The 16,278-nt window shown below is 44.0% G+C and overlaps 1 protein-coding gene across 1 annotated transcript in view; it reads right to left on the reverse strand.

Moving 5' to 3' along the window:
• Positions 1–13,340, reverse strand: part of nbeab (neurobeachin b) — a 231,740-nt gene extending 218,400 nt beyond the window's left edge. The window contains exon 1 of the mRNA XM_048980718.1: positions 12,315–13,340. Within this exon, the coding sequence (XP_048836675.1) occupies positions 12,315–12,578 (264 nt within the window). The 5' untranslated portion in view covers positions 12,579–13,340. The remainder of the gene's footprint in view (positions 1–12,314) is intronic.
• Between the last annotated feature and the right edge of the window lie 2,938 nt (positions 13,341–16,278).

A 16,278-nucleotide genomic window follows, 5' to 3' on the forward strand; every position in this document is an offset into this window, starting at 1 on the left:
AGTTGGCATTATTCAGAGAGAACCAGCAGGATCTCTGTAAGTACATTCATATCTTAAAGAAATGCCTGTTCAGGCCCGAAATTATCAAGGTGGCAGTGATTCACTGGCGCAGGCCATCCAGTAACATGCTATAGCTGCTGCTCAAAGTACGTGGATGATGCAGAAAGTCTGTATTAACCATATGGATCCTTAACAGGAACAGCTATAACTGGAACTGACAGCAAGTACAAAGTCAGCACAATCAAAGCGAGACGCTTCACAAAAGATCAGTTACTTCAATCTGTTTGGACCACTGGTTGCTTCTCAGTCCATGTTACTCTCACACATCAAGAGACAATTCAGGAACATCTGGGAACAGATTTCTGGGACACGGGAGGGTCGAATGAGGGATAGGATGTCAGAAACAGGGAGGCCAGGGAAGTGGCTCTCCAACACAGAGCCCCAAAATACACACAGTGAGAAGCTCAATCCAGTCATCAATCCATTCATCCTTACCTTCCATAACAGCTTATCCTTAGCAGAACTGGGTGAGAAAAAAAAAACAAACAATCGGGGAAGCGCACTGGGAAATGGGACACCCTGAATGGTACACCCTGGATGGCAATCACAGAGCTCAGACGCTCACGCACACACTATGGGAAATTTCAGAGACCTCACTTTGCATAACTGCATGACTTTGGACTGTGAGAGGACACCAGAAAGTCACACAACGCAAGGACAGCATGCAGAGGGGCAGGATTCGAACCCCAAATCCTGGAGGTGTTACGCTAAAGTGCTAAGAGCAGGCAGATGTGACTTATATCTAGGTAGAGCAGCAGGAGACTTGGTCCAGTGTGGACCAGCAAGCTGCCTGTCATCACATGGGGACCGTTTAGGGTGTCTTACAGGGAGACCCACACACGTAGACATCAACCTCCTCTCTATACCGGTGCCACGTCTAGCACGTTTTAATCCCTTCATCTCTTCAGACACTGTCAGCGGGAGCCGTCCATCAGGGATTCAGCTCCTCTGGATCCTCATGTCAATGCTTGTGGGGAGGAAAGGCACTGGGGGAGGGGGAAGAAACAGCTCAGTGGGGAGGGAGAAGGGATGGAGAGATGAATGTGGGAGGGGACAATGAAGGACAGGTAATAGGTAGGAGCCCAGTGGAGTTTATGAAAAGCTGCACACATGGGGCCCCACACGACACTCCCTAGTAGCGAAACGGGGAGGGAACAACATAGAATTTCATCCTGTTACAGGAAAGACACGGAGCAGTTCTAGACAGGAGACATCCACATTAATTATATTACACTTCGGGATACATTACAAATCCAGGAGAGCATCCCTGAGGACAGAGAAGCCCAGTGACGCGGGGATGTGAGATCCAACTACTTCCTGATGACTCCATGAGTATAAAACGATGAGGCAGCAGAGTCGTGCCCTGCTCTGACCCAGACTAATCGAGGAGTGATCACCCACTGAATGCAGATTAAGGTGGGGCAGTGGCCTCCGGAAGATGCCTTTGAACACGGCCTTCCATGTGGAGTCCGAAGGAGGAACATCTTAAAATCAGAGGATCCAACCAACACAGGGCATAAAAGTCAACAGATCACAGCGGACATTCATGACCGTCCCCTTTTAGGACCGCCCCCTTTTATTCTGATCAATCAGAAGCTAACCAAACATAAACACAATATGCCTGTTTAAGTGATGTCATCAGCAATCACACTGTTATGCCACAGTAAAAGTCAGAGTTGTTTTTTTTTTTTACTGGCATTGACCAAGTTGTATATTCCAGTGTGTCAATATGATTAATTTCTGGCTATAACCTCAGACAGATCCGAGAGTGTGTGCTTGTGTAATCTTACTCGTAATTTGTATTTTGTACATGTTTGTGTGTGTATATAAAATTAATCTAAATGTACCCCTTGCGGTTTCCGTATTTTCCCTCCATGAAGCTCTTTACCGCTTCATATGTCCAAATGACTAAACGCTTCCTCACCTCAGCAGGCAAGAGCGGACGCCACACTTGCAGATCGAGGAGAGAAAATTACAGCCCACCTGAGAGAGTGTGGATAAAAACACCCCGTCCATAAGCAGAACGTGGGTGTCATGGAGGGGACTACGTTTAACTACAGATTCAAGAGCACTGGGTTGTCTGAATAAAAAGGAGAAAGTATGACTGCAGAAAGCATGAAAAAAATGAGAGATTCTGCTCTTTTGCAAGCATAAATATGTGCGCCTGATCCTTCCCAGTAACACTGCGAAGAGATGCACAAAGTGAATTTTGAACATCCGTGGTTGGGAACAAATCATGGATCCATGGGAGTCAAAGAGATCTTGAAATCACGCTCCTTGTGACAAACATGAGTGGACACCTTCCAGCTCACGTTTAGGGTCACAGTGAGCCATGCATACAGTAGTTGCATGAGCAGCCGTGGGAGGATGGCTCAACTGTAGGAGCAACTGTAATGGTGATCCCCAAACCCCTGCAGAAGTCCTCAAAGAGAAAAAGCAAGACAGACCCATCAACAGCAGCAGCCCAAGGCTGCACCTTGCTCCCAGCCTACAAACCTCCTACGATATGGTTTCAACCAGAATCATCATCAGAAGTCCAATTGGAACTATGGAAGACACAGAACATACCTAACCAATGGCACTGCTTGAGTTTATTGAACAAAAAAAAAAAGAGAGCTGTACAATGAATGAAGGGGAGGTGCTGATTAGTGGAGCACCTTCAAGTCAACACATTCACAGCTCCTATGCCCTCCAGGCATGCTTTGAGGTACTACACTTGTTGATTATTCAATTTCCTGAAATTCAATATGGAGCTCATGAGGAAAACCAGGAACCAGAACATCTGCAGCCTTAAGGACACTAGGATCAGTACCACACTGCAGTCAGGCTCAAAGAGAAACCGTTATTTAGAAGTAGACAGGAATGCAACCTGTCACTGGGGATGCTTTCATCTTTCATCTGAAAGAAAGTGACCAACACAAGGGACATCTTCAGTGATGGTGGTGGGATAAAGAAAAGGGTTTACATGACCCATTACAGATGTTTTCTCTTAAAAGACCAGATAGGTTGTGCTGTCAAGTGGGGATAACACCAGCAAGATAATTCCGGTAATTTTGTGACGATCTATTTCTTCTTGTCCCTCGATGTATCAGTGAATTCAACCCCTGGTGCATTCATCCGATCAGAGGCACTCAAAGATCTGCAATATTTCTAGCGTTGCTTGAAAAACATAACATTTCCCTCTCCGCTCTCACAAAAATGTTCCATGTGTCTCTCTGCAGCAATTTGCGCCGAAATGCCAGCAGTTTATTGTGACTTTCAAGGCCGCCTCCTCTCCGGCAGAGCCCCAGAAACAGCCTCGCTCCAGATGATGCCACGAACCGGCAGCACTTAATCTACACGCTCATAACAAGTTTGAAGGCTGGCAGGGAGGCAGGTTTACAAATTTTTCCCCTCAGAAACAACAGGTATGACCTGTTACTGACCTCCTGGGCCAGAACGAAGGTGACATGATTCTTCTCAGTCGGATGTGAGATGTGAGAAGACACCTGTCTTCTTTCACTTCGCAATTTTGCATGTGTTCCTTACCCATCCATCAATCAATCAAGCCATCCATCCATCCACCTACCCATCCTTGAACTGAGAGTACAGGTTTGCTGGGGGGGGGGGTCCACAAGACAGAGGAAAGCCAAAAAAAGACACACCACACTCAGAAGAAGCCTTCTCATACATTCCCAAAAGAAAAGTTTTACCTACAGCTGACCTTGGGGTCGACTTTCGGAAGGCGGCCTATGGTAAGTCAAGATTGGGCCGAGATTGCTGATGTGGAACTCACGACAATAAGGTATCTCAAAATGGGGCTGGTTCTTCTTTGCCCAGGGAACTGCTCCATTTTCAAGTGCGAGAAACAAACTATGTGGCTGCAGGTGACTCAGGTTTCAGAGTGGACCACCACCACAAGAAAATGCGGTCAGGCTGGAAGGTTATTCAGAGGCTGATATGAGGTCTTGTATGCCTTTCAGCTATCAGCTATCAGACTGTTTAATGCCCCCTTCCAACAGGCCACACCAACCATCATTACTGGTAAGGCTGGAGAACCATAAATAACATGACCAGCAGCCATAATCATCACATCCATCCATCCATCCGTCCATCCATCCATCCAAGTCTCCACGGCCTATTTTTCATCAGTGCTTTCACAGCTTGATCAGAGCAGCTTGTGAGTCTGAGAGCCCCCGGCAGAGCCCACCCCCAACGGGCAGCCATGCAGCTCTTCCTATTCAGCTCATGCTGAAAGCTGCCTACTCCATTCACATGGCAGAGGGCAGGGTTTCCAGGGCTCAACGTCGTCTTCGGTCGTCACAAGGGTCCCATCGGCGAACAGGCCATGCACACTCATGGAAGAAAAACTGCTCTATGTTTTTCTTTGACTGAACGCATTAATAAAAATATTAATATATCACAAGTACTGCTTACACTTGTTATAATGAACAATAACACATACAAAATCAGTAAATGATAAAACAGATGCTGCTCTACATGAAGTGTATGGCAGCTGGTAGCTCATTTGTATTCTGTTAGAAATATATCGTCCCCATCTATCTCACATAACCACTTACCTAGTATAAATTATTACAGTGAACTAGGAGGGGCTTCACACATATCCATCCAGGTGCAGCATTCAAACCCCCAACCCTAGAGGTAATTCAGTTATTTATTAATGAATAAACGAATGTAAATACATTCAGTGGCCAGTTCATTAGGCCCGCCTGCTTGCTAATGCAAAGACTGCTGCTCCACAAAATTATTTGACAGAAACAGAATATATACAGCTTACAGACAGGGTGAGGAGTTCCGTGTACGATCTGACTAAGTGCTAGAAAGGCTAAGACGTCTGATCCAAGTGCTTCGGAATGCGGCGCGATTGTTGGTGTCAGACGTGGCGGTTCCGGCATCTCAAAAGCCCGCCTGGGATTTATACATGCTGCAGTGTCAAGAGTTTACTGAGAATGGTGAGATGAGCAAAAATAAAAAATAAATCCAATATTGAAATATCAATAGAATTTTTGTGGCTAGAGAGGTTGGAGGAGAATGGCTGGACTCATTAATACTAAAAACTCAAGTGCAAAAATAAGAGCTCAGTTCACCAGAGGTGTCCATAAAGGCTTCTCTGAATGAATAACTCATCTATTGCTCTAAAGGCAAAAGAGGGTCCTACCTGGGACTAACTTGCTGTGCCTAATAAAGCATCCACTAAATGTATTGTGAAAGATGCAGCAAAACAGGAAAGAAGAGAATTTAAATGGTTGCTCTTTGGTGGACCAGTTTTTGGAGAAGATAGCGTCTCACATTCGCTACATAAAGATCACTGTGCTTGACGTTACCTGGCTGAGAGCTTCATGTCAGATCCATAATATCAAAAGAACATTTTCCAGTCGTTCCTCAACCCCGGAGTGTGGAATAAATCTAGAGAGCTGAATCTGTTCAAGTGTGAATCTGGGGGTCGGTGTAGCAGAGAGTGTGGGCCAAATAACTGGAACTCCTACCCAAAATGTACTTTAATTTCTAGAATGTAACCCCTGTTAGCTTTGCAATTTTGATCTTGAGACTATGAGGTTATTTTCTAACATCACTGCTGAAGAGAGGCAGTGCAGTGGGTGCCTCACACCTCAGTTTGAGTCCTTCTCTGTGTTTGGTTCCTGCATGTAATACAGGTTTCCTCCAGATACCAGTTTCCTTCTGCATCCCAAACACAGGTGAAACGGAATCTCCACGTTACTCCAAGTATGTATGTATATTCAACGCTGGTAACTCCTCCGGGGTTTTTCCTGGGATAAGCTAATGGCTCACTGCGACCTTATTCTCGATAAGAAATACGAATGTATGAATGGATAAAGAATGAACAGAGCTGAACTTACATGAATATGTACTGACATGTCAAAGAGCACAGAAGGCATTCCTCGAAATCATGACAGCATCAGCGTCCACTGTAATTAGAGAGGTGAAACCCTTAGTTTGACCCTCCAAAACAATTCAATTGCAGACAGGGTCTATCCCATCTTGCAAGAGAGACCATTTCAGACTAATTACTGTGCTTTATCTGTGCTGGAGATGCTTATCCAGGTCTGCATGTGCCTCCGAAGATTAACAACAAAAAGCCCCCTTAATTAGCTGAGATAAGGGATGATTGAGATGGACTTCTAGGCATGGCTTCACATCACATGTAATGATACTCCCCCTCAGCAAAAGCTTTCCGGGGGTAACTCACATTTATAATTACAGTTTGTCACCAATGCTCTCCCCCGACCCCCACATTCTCCATATTGTGAAAATAATCTCTATGTCACAAAGAAAGTAGAGTATGCAGTGAAGGCAATGTAAAGTTTACTAGCAGTAACTGCTGACTTGAGCAGTGGAATTAAGTCTCCAACATGGCAGAGAGATAAGTGAATCCTAGTCAGTGATGGGAATACACACTCCATCGAACTAGAGCATGACTGAGTGATGTCACCTCTTTATTTATTGACCCCCCCCCCCACCCTTTTTTATCTCATGCATGCTGTTCGCCATTTTTCCATCAATTTATCCACAATCATGATTATGATAATTGTGGTCAGTGCTGAGTTACTCATCCATATCTGGATATGAGAGTCCCGCTCAACCTTCAAGAAGCATGTTGAGACCCAGGAACGTCTCGATTACCTCGTCCGCAAACCCGCTCCATCTTCATCTGTTCTCCCTTGACTGATCTCTTGAATATCCTGCATACTCTAGTATTTCGGCACTTGTCTTTGTTTGAATAGCTTTCGTATTATCTTCTTGCAATGGTTTGCAATGTGTTGTACAAAATAAATGAGTATAAATGAGTCCCTTGGGACTGTAATATTGAAGGGTGTCCAGTACACACACACACACACACACACACACACACACACTGCTCACAGTACAGGTCTTGGCCGTCACCACGGCTCCTTGGGCTTTAATAAACAGTCTGGCGTTAGTCCCGGTGAGGTCACTCAACCCTGACACTCTCATGGTGAAGGGCTGACGTCAAGGTGGCATGAAAGTCCACCCAAGCAGCTGGTCCACTTACCTAATAACAGCGTTAGCAAGAAAGGACTGCCCTCCTCACCCAAACCCAAAGACGAATCACACAACCTTATGTTTTCACTCTTAGTCATCATGTGAGATTGGTACTTAGCCCAGGAAGGATTGACATCTACCAGAGTAACCAGACAACCTAAGAGCATCAAGGTAAATGCGTCACCTCAACTTACATCTGCAGACGGATGAGTTCAGGATGCATCTTCCCCGCGACTGCCAACATGCAGTCTCTTCAGCATACCCAAAAACAACAGACACCCCGTGTGCTCTCCTGTCCTCTCTTACACGCTCTACTCTGTCCCCCGCACCCCTAAGCCAGGTGCATCCTTCTCACCTGCTGCTAAACGGCAAAAGACGAGGCAAAAAAAAGCAGGGCGCCAGAGTCGCAGGAAAAAAAGCATTTCTTGCCATCTGTTCAGTTTTTGTATTGCGCCAAGACACACCATCTTGGTTATATTCACATGACCGCTGGAGAGCCACGCCTTCTCCCCAACCTCTGCACGCATTCACGGCATTCTTGTGACCCTTCCCCTGACCCGAGTGACCAAGAGGACTCGGGGACACACTCTGGGAGCATAACACCACCTGGCTGCCTGCTAAGGTCACAGGGACACCATGTCCTGACAAGGCCACATAGAGGGGGGACACTCGATGCCAAAGGGCCTTGTCATGTACCACAAAAACAGAAAATGTGACGCATCTATGTTTTTGCACCATGTAATAGCAGTTGCCTTGCATCAGGCCACCTCCATGGTAATCATTAAAATCTATTAACTAATTAATTAATGGGAATGATCCATGTGAAAAGCACTTTATTTGTGCCATCTTGCTAATCTAGTAGATACCGGTGAAAGTGACCTTTCTCCTTCATTATCAGTCATTTTCAGTGTTTTATTTTCACGATTCCTTTGCTAATACAAGCCTAATCTATTTCAGCACCAGTCACATGTGTTCACGACAGCAAGGAATCCGCAGTCAGGAAAGATGAAAAGACATCAGAACAAAGGGGTTTCTTTTTATCTTGATGCTTAATCTGAACATTGCACACTGAGATGATGATGAGAATTAGATTAATCTGTTCTTAGTTCAGTTCTCCAGTAAGAAAGAAAGACTGACATTTAAAAAAAGACATTCTTTAAATCACCAAATTCATTTATTTTTCCTTGTCCTTCTGCTTTTGGGCTGTTTACTCGGGTAACAGGAAGGTTACAGAGGCCAGTTGGAAAATCTGCCCCAGTGCATGGTTCCCATGGAAACTGTCGCCCCACAGCACGCGAGGTGACAAGGAGTCAGGTCACTGACATACCTCAGAGGACTTAAAATGCTGCGCTGTGGGGCCGGGTGTCCTACGAGGAGGGCTTGCGCTCGCCTCGCTACCCGGAGAGACAGGTGAAGGCTCGTGTGGTACCATCCAAGGCCACAGAACTCCGCAAGAACAGAAGTACATCATCGGCGGCAAACTCTGGCAAACCGGCGAGACTGCAGACCCCGCTGTGAATAAAGGTGTCTAGCTTTACATGGCTGTTTATTTGAAATGTCCTTAGTCAGAAGAGACCCAGACCAATGAGGTAACAGTCTGTGGGCAGATATATACATATCATCATACAGACACTGAACTTAATCCCGACAGATTCAAGCCAGATGACTTCAGATCAGAGAAAAGCCACATTGCACTAACTGCTATACCATGGCACTCTCCCCCCCCACATTCCCCAAACAAATCATGGGGTCTTTGAAGTGCAGCGGGCGAGACAGAGAGTGAGCATTGTGCATAAGACATAATGATTTATGTTCTCGTGTTGCACAACTGAGGCAGAACAACAATCGACAGGCAGATAAACAACAGAGATTGGCATGAATGCGAGACGCGACTCCTCCAGCTGGATTGGCTGAGATAAGACCGCTGTCCCGATCCCGAAGTCCCGTTCCCAGTCTCACACACACACCTGCTGTGCAAGCATCCTCCACTTCAGAAAAACAACCAAACCCCATGTTTCGACACACCACGGTGTAGGGTTGCACCTAAGGTCTTCCTCATCCATCGTCCCCACAGACTGCACCTCCTCTCTGAACCACAAAGGTGCTATTGGCCAAAGAACACCTACAGTCAGGGACTTAATTACAGGGGCAGGTTGCATCCCTCTCCATAGCTCCCTCTACTGGTGGAGCAGGTAAGGAACTCATCTCATGTTGTTCAGAAAGATGATTTCATACAATTTTTATATTATTTTTATTCAGAGTAGTATGTAATCACGTACCCTAAATTACACAGGATACACCTAATACTATGTGACCAATGCAAATTATCTAACCTCAAAGGTTTTCCAGCATTGTTTGTTCCAGGCTGTTGTTGAGGGACAGTGATAAAGTGCCAGAAGGAGAATATAAGCATAGAAACTGCAAAGAAAAAAAAAAAAATACATATTGAGATATTCTAACCAAAAAAAACCCTAATAAATATAACAGAACAGTTTAACGTTCGGTCAATTTAAATATACAATAAGAGCTTTACTGGTGAGCATGAATACTGTTTCCTATAAAAATCATGCTATCAAGCACTACTGAAGTAAAATCCAGATTCGGGAGGGGGTCAGCTAGCTGCAAAGCCAAACACGGATGAAAAATTAATATCCTGAAGAGGCCAGGCTCTCTCAGCCAAATTAAAGTTTCTTAGTATTTTCGTCTGATATCTCTAGTAGGGAGTGCCGTATTCTTCGGATATATTTACTGTTTCTGAAAGAAAATAACTAACTAACTAGAGCAAGTTTGCAAAGTTTTTAGTTTGTAATGTTATTCGCGTACATTGATAGAGATCACTGCAAGGATCGGCGTTTGATTTCAACCTTGGTAGCTACCAAATCAACCTGAAGTCGCCGGCCCTCGAAACACACACCGTACTCCCACTACACTGGGAGGGACTGGTAGGGACATGCCCCTATCTGCGCCCTTGTACCACTGCAACAACAAACAGCCGAATGATTAAAGGAGCCTACATTGTTTTGTCAAGCAACGGTGCAGGAAACGGGGAATATTCAAACGTCGATCGGGAAATAACAGATCACGCAGTTCACAGCTGATAATATCCAGGTGAAGCTACTTTCTATAAGGCATCTCTGGCAGAAGCGCACGATTCCCGTCTCTTCGGGTAAACTGCTGCGCATCTGCTAATTGTCCCTTTGCGATCATAAACCATAACTCATGTTTTAAAAAAAGTCACTAAATAAACGATGCTTTTAGCCCGAGGTGTCCATCGCACCCTGGTACCTCCGTATTACATTATTGGCGGCCATCAGTCAGTCTGTGATAGGCAAACCCGCTATATCTATGTCATTTTATTAATTAAGATCGCCCACGAGCAGGCTAATTCAATCGATGCTAGTAACCTCCTTGTAATCTTCTGAGCTTGCGAAATTTCTATTTTCTATACTTGTACGGATAGATTGTATTTCCTAAGCTCCTTTCAAATTAAAGGGGCTATCGATAATTTATCGATAATTTTTGTCTTATCTGATGGATAAGACAAAAGGAAGAGGCGTGTCAAATCAACAACGCATATGTAACCGGTCAATACCCGATTGCATATATAGGTTTACTGTAGTTTTATTGGAGTGTCCGTTTCTGCGAATAAATCGCATAATAGTATATAGCCACCCGTAAGGTATGTTAATAATACATGGTAATCTACAGGTGCTCCCTCTAAGGCATTCAGTCTAAATCGATAATGCGGTCGGTGTGGACCAATTGACCTTTCACAACTGTGCACATAGCAGCTTGTCCACTTAAGACTACAGTTTTGGGGCTCTGAGCAATGTTTGATTTTAATTTACTAGCGTTTAATCACTGTTTGCGATATCGCCGGTTCAGCAGTCTTATAGGAGTATCTGAGGGCGGTTTAGCTGCGGACACGCCGCAAGTGCCGCAACTAACATCCCCAACACCAGCTGGGCTGCCTGCAGCCCACCAAGAGTTGCTCAATTTACAGGCATCTCTGGGAAAAGCAGAGTTCGCCTCTTTTGTAGCATGTTCTAAACAGTGTAACCCTTCAGTTAAGATCTTCATTTTTAAATATGTATAGGTTTTTAGGAGAACCTGAAAACAATTCAATCGATTAGCCTATAATTAAAAAGGCAAGAAAATAAATAGCGCAGAAAAGGGTCAGATTTGATCCATGATTTGACACCAGCAGACAGTAGTGCGGTGAAGCCGGTGAAACACAAAATGCAAGATACAGGGAAACGAAGACAGCGTCCGTCAGGATAACCACAAAACTGACTAATATCCTATGCATTTTTCTGCACATTTTATCCACCAGATATTTGCACTCCAGGATCTGGCCCAGGTTTAGCATGTTATCAGTCAGTGATAAGCATAGAATCTCTCTGTAAAACAAGATTCAGACTTTTCCTATGCTATTCAACTCCCGATCGTAGTTATAATAAACTATCACATTACTCTACTAATCGGAACCATAGGCGGTATGACCCAAAAACGACCAGAAAAACTGATTCCAGCGTCACCACTTCCGATATGTCAGTGACTAATTTAGATGCGGGTTGGGGTATCCAAAACATAAACCTTTACATGACTAGTAAAGTCGTGCAAGGTAGTCACAAGGTATGCTACTTGTCACATCGTCACACCTCCAGGTCTGCAGTTCGCTTTCTATAACACGAACTGAAGGTGGCCTATAAAAATAAAACGCCAAAGAACAGTCTGTGGAAAAAGATCTAAGTAGCTGAATACACAGGACTTCATAAAACGTCGTTATCTATAAAGCAGGGACGCGGAACTTCATGACAAGTAGCATTGGGATTAAGAAGGGACACTTATGCTGCCCGTTTGTTTAGATGCTCGTTCCTTTTTTTATACCGATAATGTCTTCATTCAGAGATGAAGCTTTCTTTGTGGATTTAAGACCATCCACGGAATTCTGCTTAGCGCTATAGAGAAACATCCACGTTACAGAATAAAGCGCGTTATAATGGGAATATTTGGATATTTCGCCTATAGATATTTATACGTCGCTTAGCTGATCAGAATATCTTTTCTGCATGTAAGTGTTGCCAACTCGAAGTGTTGTACCTGCCATTGCCTGTACAGGGAAATGCACCACGTATAGTATATATTTAATATATACACGGCCCGCGCGGATTATTCATTATTATTATTCATAAATAAGAGGGACTGGTGCAGCTCTGTGATTTTCTTACCAGGTTCAGAACCGTCTCGACGATGTCCCTGTTGCTGACCTCGCCGACTTGGATCAGACCGATGAGGACGGCGAATTTCATCTTGATATTCCGGATCGGAACCGAGGGATTGATCATCCCGGCGGGCAGAACCATCGAGCCTGACCCAGACACCATCATCTCACGGACACCGGAGCCAGTAGCCCCCTGTTGCCCATGATTAGGTGGAGGTTCTCGGTCCAGAGAAACCGAACCCGGTACAGAAATGGACTTCTCGCTTGACATTTCCACCGGAATCCGACGGAGCGACAGCACCTACTTAATATCACGACCGGCTGTACAAAAGCATCAAGGAAAAGGGGGGAAAAGAAAATTCTCGAATATTATAAGGATAATTCTCCTTTCAAATGAAATCCACACTCTCGCCCATGTATGCATAGAAATGCATACGTATCCAGGCAGTGTCGTATTTAGAATGGTGTAAGAAACAGCACTTTATCTTAAAATTTAATTCGTTCTAGGTGTCAGCCAGTAATGACAGTGGTGAAGTCACTAAGCTAATGTTGTTCTGAAGGCTAAACCACTCTCTCCGCCATGTTGCCGCCCCCTGCCTGCGGCACGATTCACCACGCCTGCGTGCTGGCCAGGGACGGGTGGGGGGCAGTCCCGTTAGACAGAAAGGGACAGGTGAGCAGGTGGAATGTGTGTGTACGTGTGTGTGTGTGTGTGTGTGTGCGCGCGCGCGCGCCTCCTTGAAATCGCAATTCAATTTCAATTTTGAAAAGAAAAAGGAAATCTTGCTGTTTAAAAAAACATAAAAAGATGCATACAAAATTACAAATTTGCCGTTAGTATAGAAGGTGTGTAGGTATTTTTATGGGGAAAAAAGTTATATATAACTTAACATTCATAAACCTGTCGTCCAGTACAATGTCATGAGGGGCCGAATACCTCTCTCTGTATTGGACCGAAAGCAGAGACACCGATTTATGCTTATCATTGGACTGTGAGAGGAAACCCATCAACCACAGGCTGAACAGTGGAAAGGAAAGAATTACACCCCCCCCCCAAACATGTGTGACAACATTACTAGCCACACAGACACACTATACTAAAAGCTCTAACCCAGTCTTAGAGGCTTTCATTTTATAGACAAATGGTGACATTGAGCTCACTGTCTGTAAGAAAGCTCAGTTTCAAACAGGAACTCTAATTGTTAAATTAATGTTGTACAGTAGGGGGCAGTGTGTGACTCAGCAGGTTAGAATGCTGTGCTTATAAAGTCATTGTTTCAAACCCCACTGATTCTGTTGTTGGACCCTAGAGTAGGGCCCTTAACCCTCCATTGCTCCAGATTGGCCCGTTTTTGTCAAATAAGTCACTTTTATTTAAAATAAATAAATAAATAAAACTATTAAAGGTAACTTCCACTTTGTTAACCAGATGTGGGATGCTTTGGTTTTGGGGTTTTTGTCCATAATTTGTTACTGTACCACATTTCCCCTCCTCCTATGCAGGCCTGTTACTTTCTATTTTCTTCTCACACTTGAAATGAAACCGAGCGTAAAGGCATCTGTTAGTCACCAAAAGGCTCAGAGTCAGCAGTGAAGCTATTCAGAGTTGCCACACAGAACGTGTATGACGCTTACCCACTGTCAGCCCCCACGCCAGGGGAGCACTGCCGCATCTGAAATACTCACACTACATCATTCCCAGTCACTCCTTGCTTCTGAAAGAATAGTATAGAGACTCCATGCTTCATCTATAGATATATAAACCGCAGCGGGGCTTCACTCTTTGCCCATCTGGGGTGTCATTTGTGAAGTAGGCTAATGGATTCAGGTCTACTTATGGCAAACTTGTTTGAATTGTATTACTGATGCTGTCCAGACAAAGGCTGTTCTTTATATAGAATAGTTCTGTCTGTCTGTCTGTACAGGTGCCTCAGCAGAATAAACCCTTCTGGCTTCATGGTCTTTTGCTCAATTGCTGTGTGACACAGATAATCTCTTATTTATCAGCTAGTATGAGTATTATTGCATGCAAATAAGGTATTTGTTTGCAGTGACTGTTAGGCTTATAAATGTGTTCACCCTATAATAGTAACAGAGGGCTATGTGGATTAACTAAATTCACCTTCCAGTCACTTATCTAGATCTGAGTCAAAGCGGGCTGGGAGCCGTCCCACCCACATAGGACATTAACAGTGCTTTTCCACTGCCACCAGGAACTGAGCCGTACCCCGCTGGCACTGCAAACTGACACTTTCCATTGTAAAGTATGAGAGTTTAAGCATGCCTAAACTGAGCTGGTTGCATCACCATCATCTGATTGGTTGAAATACAGAGAAAGAACCAGTGATGCATGGATTATGTGAAGGAAAAAGGGACATATTCTATATATTATACATTATTTATGCATTCCCAATAATTTACAACCACCTACTTAAAATTATTATAGAAGGGCTGAACAGAATGGATTCATAATGCAAATTGTTGCAAGATAATACTAATTCCGGTAACATTTGATGCTATCATAATATGGCAATTCTCACAGATGTACTAGCGGAAATTAGCACATAAAATCATGATGTACACCGTGTGAACAGTAAACAAAGATGTCTCTTTGATTTTATATAACTGTCGCTTTCCAAACCTGGCAACTCCTTTACCGAGCCGACCCTTCTGCAGTGGAAAACCGGAGCTACCAGGAACTGCGCTGTAACTAGTTTCTCTGCGCGGTACGAGTCGGTTCCTGTATGCCAGTGGAACAGCGCCAAAAGCAGGGAACACCTCAGAAGAAAATGCCAGTCCATCACAGGGGGTGCGTGGGCGTACACACACACACACACACACAGTTCATATTTACTTGTCATAATGGGGACTGTCCACTCATTTCTTTAGACATAACTGTAATCTTAATTACGATGACCCAAAACCATACCCAGCCCTAACTTTAACCATAAGTCCCCAAAAAAGTCCCCACAAGCTAAATAGTTACAGGATTTGTCCCCACAATATGTTAAATACAACCACCCTCCCCACCCTCCCAAAACACAGACACACACACACAGTGGGAAATAGAGATATAGCAGGTTATCTAGTTCTCTTTGAACAGGAGAGTCCAGGTGGAATCTGTACAACATAAGTAACATATTTTCACATCGTTTCACATGAGTCGGAGCAGATTTGAACCCCAAACACAGGAGGCAAGACTGATGTCCAGTGAGTCACCATGTCACCCAAATGATTTGGTGCATCCTAAGCATCCAGTCTTTCAGCCAAGACCCCAAATTTTCCCCAGAACAGTGTGAAATTACCTCTTCCCGTAAATCAGTTTCTACGTTCCCATTGCACCAAAAATTATGGCCTCCTCTATTTATTCTCTAAGTACATCGTTAAAATTATTTGCACCATTAAATTAATGAATGTTTTGAAGGTTAAGGCCGACCAACATGAAACATGACAGATGCCGAGTGTTCGCTGCAAGCCGTTCCTACGTGGGAAGTTTCCTGAAGATCACACTGCCTTGCTATACGGACTCTGAGAGCTTGTCACTTACCACGGTGCCGTTAAGTCCATCCCTCTCAGAAAATGTGACAACGTTCCTTTCAGCAGCCATTACTTTTAAGAGAAAAAAAAACTCTACGGTAATAGATTCATTTTAGGTTTATTGAGATTATATTGTGCTTTGATGTAAATGGCTGCCTGGAAAAAGAAAAATAGGCTTTATAAATGAGTTTATCATTATGTTTATGGCAGGAAAAAAACTATATAATGTAAAATATTAAAGTTTTCAAGTTGGAGTTTTTGTTTTCCCTCATTAACTTGTCATGTGCATCAAACCCTGCAAACTACAGACTACAGAATTTGAATATGCAGTCGATTGCTCTTTCAGAAAGAGTATAAGCCCTGTCACATCAGAGTATTCCCCTGTCGCATTGTTTGAGATGTCAAATGATGACAAGAGTCCCTTCAATGAATGC

Source organism: Brienomyrus brachyistius, chromosome 17, assembly GCF_023856365.1.
Source record: "Brienomyrus brachyistius isolate T26 chromosome 17, BBRACH_0.4, whole genome shotgun sequence".
Taxonomy (NCBI): domain Eukaryota; kingdom Metazoa; phylum Chordata; class Actinopteri; order Osteoglossiformes; family Mormyridae; genus Brienomyrus; species Brienomyrus brachyistius.